The sequence below is a fragment of the Gadus macrocephalus genome, chromosome 11, assembly GCF_031168955.1.
Source record: "Gadus macrocephalus chromosome 11, ASM3116895v1".
Classification (NCBI taxonomy): domain Eukaryota; kingdom Metazoa; phylum Chordata; class Actinopteri; order Gadiformes; family Gadidae; genus Gadus; species Gadus macrocephalus.
The window spans coordinates 4,173,742-4,177,181 of NC_082392.1; the positions used below are offsets into that span (position 1 = coordinate 4,173,742).

General features: G+C 48.2%; 1 protein-coding gene across 2 annotated transcripts in view; it reads right to left on the reverse strand.

Annotated features, from left to right (window-relative positions):
* Window positions 1-2,680, reverse strand: part of mfsd3 (major facilitator superfamily domain containing 3) — a 15,149-nt gene extending 12,469 nt beyond the window's left edge. The window contains exons 1-2 of one of the 2 annotated variants that reach the window (XM_060064704.1): window positions 2,519-2,678; window positions 686-1,553 (exon numbers count right to left, since the gene is read on the reverse strand). In XM_060064704.1, the coding sequence (XP_059920687.1) occupies window positions 686-1,403 (718 nt within the window). In that variant the 5' untranslated portion in view covers window positions 1,404-1,553; window positions 2,519-2,678. Of the gene's footprint in view, window positions 1-685; window positions 1,554-2,518 lie in introns of both variants that reach the window. The other variant, XM_060064705.1, reaches the window with a different exon arrangement.
* Window positions 2,681-3,440: the final 760 nt, after the last annotated feature.

Genomic DNA, 3,440 nt, shown 5'->3' on the forward strand with positions numbered 1-3,440 from the left:
CACCCCACCAAAGGCCCATACACACAAAAAAACAACTGCAATGTTGCATCTTCCATGTTGGTTTCTGAATGCCACAAAGACGCTCTAATCCTAATCCCCTTCTGCTAACAAATACCAAACTCTGGCCATATCAACTATATCCCTTTCTTCATCAATCGCCCCCTCAAGTTTACTCGCGCTATCTACCTTTACGCGTGCTGTCGAGTAAAACGAAAAGACAACCACCCTAAGCCAATACATTTTTTTTTCTGATAAACAATGCGAAAAAGTTGATTTTAGAAAACTAACAAGGGTTACTACAGAATTATTTTAAGGTGAGCTGTGAGTGTTTTTTTTATCTTATTTATATTCAAGTTTCCGCGTCGCTGGAATTGGGACGATCGATGGAATGAGTTGCGCTTTCCAGTCTTAATGGATAAGCCAACAGAGACATCTAGAGGTGAGAGGTTGAACTGCAATGCTTTCGCCTCAAAAACGAAGGGTAAGCATTTTTTCCATGTCCGAGGTCCTTAAAACAAATTTAATACTGTAATTTGAGCTAGCCTCGAAGCATGACTACGTAAATCACCAAATTGTATGCTTGTTAGGATTCAAAATTAAAATTCTCTCATTTACACTTGTAATACTGCATCATTTTCATATGTACTCATATTCAATGCGTGTTTGGTTCTGAAACGTCACTCACCTAGTTTATACGTCAGCACATACAACACCGTCCAGGGGGTGCCGGGCACTGCCAGCATCTTCCTCCACACCCTCCAGGGCCTGACGATGTCTGCCCCCTGGCTCCCTCCTCTCCGGCCCCCGTCAGTCTGCTGCTGGCACCTCAGCGAGTCCTCGTCCAGCACGGGCGCGCCCCACACGAACAGGGCCACGCCGGCGTACACGAACGTCAGCAGCAGGAACATCCAGCTCCAGCCGGCCACGTCGATCACGGCCAGCAGTCCGCCGCCGGCAAACACCGAGCCGGCCTTGTAGCCCACCACCTGGGCCGTGTTCCCCAGCCCCAGCTCGCCGCGGCTCTTCAGGAGGCCCACCGCCGCCCCGTCCACCGCTATGTCCTGCACCGACGCCAGGGCGTTCATGACCAGCAGCGTCCCCGCCACCGCCCAGATGTGGGACTCCGGGGCCAGCAGGGCGCTGGAGACGCAGGTCAGCGCCAGCCCGGAGACCGTGCCGACCAGCCAGCGCCGCTTGGAGCCGATGCGGTCTATCAGGGGCGCCCAGAGGACCTTCAGCACCCAGGGGAAGTAGAGGATCTTGGTGAAGCCGATGCGGGTCAGGGAGTGGCCGGCCCCCCGCAGGTAGACCGGGAGCAGAGACGATTGGAGCCCATAGGGGATGCCCTGAACAAAGTACAGCAGGCCCAGGAAGACCAGCTTGTCATTCATCATGTGTCCCATGGCAGCGTTTGGTGGATAGAGCAGAGACTCTGCGGTCCATAGAGCAGGTGGTTATTAAGGGGTTGTAATTAGGGCTAAGCAGAAGGCTGGGGTGGTGGTACTGGTGGGGGTACTGGTTGTGATAGTGGTGGATCTGGACGGCTGGGCGACCTGGGATGATCAGAGGGGGACATGGATAGCTTTAGTTGCACCAGTGCTGAGTTGGTAGGCTATAGGGTTCAACATGCGCTTAGTAATACTAGACGACAAGAACATTGCTATAAGGGACCGCCACGGTCCTGCCATAACTAGTGGATCAACTGTCTCTGACTGTAGGCAATGTCAATGAGGCCACTGTTTCTCATGCAAAACTTCCATTCATACGTATTCACCGCGGGTAACATTGGCTGAACTGTATTACTTGTGTCGAGAGGATCTTTAAGACAGCATGCCTTGGAATGTTTATGGAAAACCAGCGGACGAGCGCTGGGCGGAGATTTCAGAAGCAGGGAGATTATAGAAAAATATGTCAAATATGTCCGTTTGCCGTTTGTCAAGTCAATATGTTAACCTACTTATTATTTATTTATTTCAACCGCTAACCGCCCGTAATAACTCCAAGTATTTTTTTTCCACGCAATCCACCCAACCCGTGGATTAACCACGGTGTCCGCGGGTATGACGGCCAACCACACATCTCTACTAGTCTTTACTTTACTAGTTAGTTCTTTACTAGTAAGTAAACACTGCCCGTGAGCTCCAGCTGTTCGCGGGATTCCCTCCATGTCAACGATGGATACGTCATGCGGTTCCTCCAAATTTCCGGCATGGCAAACTGTCGCGGCGATTTCGACCGTCGCAGATGAAAAAATCGCAGATCGCAACCGTGTCACATTACAAGACCTCATCTCGTCGCCAACTTTTCAAAATCATGTATGACTCGCCAATGTGTCTGCGACGAACGAATCGGGGACAAAATCGGACTGAAACCGTGTAGTCTGAACCAGCCATAAAGAGCTTGACCCAGTGACAACTGATACTATCGCTAGCTCACTTTCAGACTGCTAGTTAGCCGAAACAGCAGCCAGATGACTAATGACACTGACGGGTTAGAAACCAATGAACAAATGTCTTACGGCGGGTGGTTAATGGCTTTTCACTGTCACTTTTGGCTGGGGTGGTTTTCATTAAAACAGCCTCCAGGATACATAGACCGCACTGAGCAGGGGAGGCACTAGCCCGACGTTAGCTGCACATGAGACTCCTGCGGGGCAGCGGCTGTTGACATTGCGCGTCACCGAGGGCTCCGGGTTGCCAGATTCGCCAACGAAAACCCACATTAAACCCCCTAAATTCCAAGGATCTGGAATGTGGTTTAATTCCTTGGATTTTATCATTTTGTTGCAATTGCACAACCAACCTCGAATTGTTTTTTCCATATGGTAAACATCAAAAGGTAAAAAATAAAGCCAGGTATCAAGATCTATTAGGATTTTTTTAAGGCTCACTATTTCACCTTCAATTATTACTAATTTAAAAGCTTGGTATGTAAATAGCCGTTTACATTTTTATTTTAGTCAGTGATATTGACAGATGTAGCAAAGTTACAGCCCCTCTATGTCTAGAGGCCACTGCTCTCTAGCTATTAGTAATAAAGAGGAATGTAATCTGATGTAAGTTATTTTAGTCTATGCTACTTCTGATGACATGTTTCAAGCTAACAGTTATGAATGGTTTCTTCTCATAATGGACGACACCAAGGTTTTATGAGATTATAGAAAGACTACAAACACGGCCACTTCGCCATTTCAGCCAAAGCCAAGACAGACCAAAGGTTTACCTGGGTAAATTAGAACCTTTAGGCGTGGCTTATTCACCATTCTGCCCATTTCCAATATAAACTTAATTATTACCTGTGTTCGAGATATGCTTCATGAACCATCTCGAGAACGCAAGCTCGTTTACCTTGTGAGTCTGTTTAAATTAACCTGTTGAGCATTTACCGCTTCGAGTCATACCTAGCCCGAGACGACCATACCACAAAGGATCAAAGTAGTT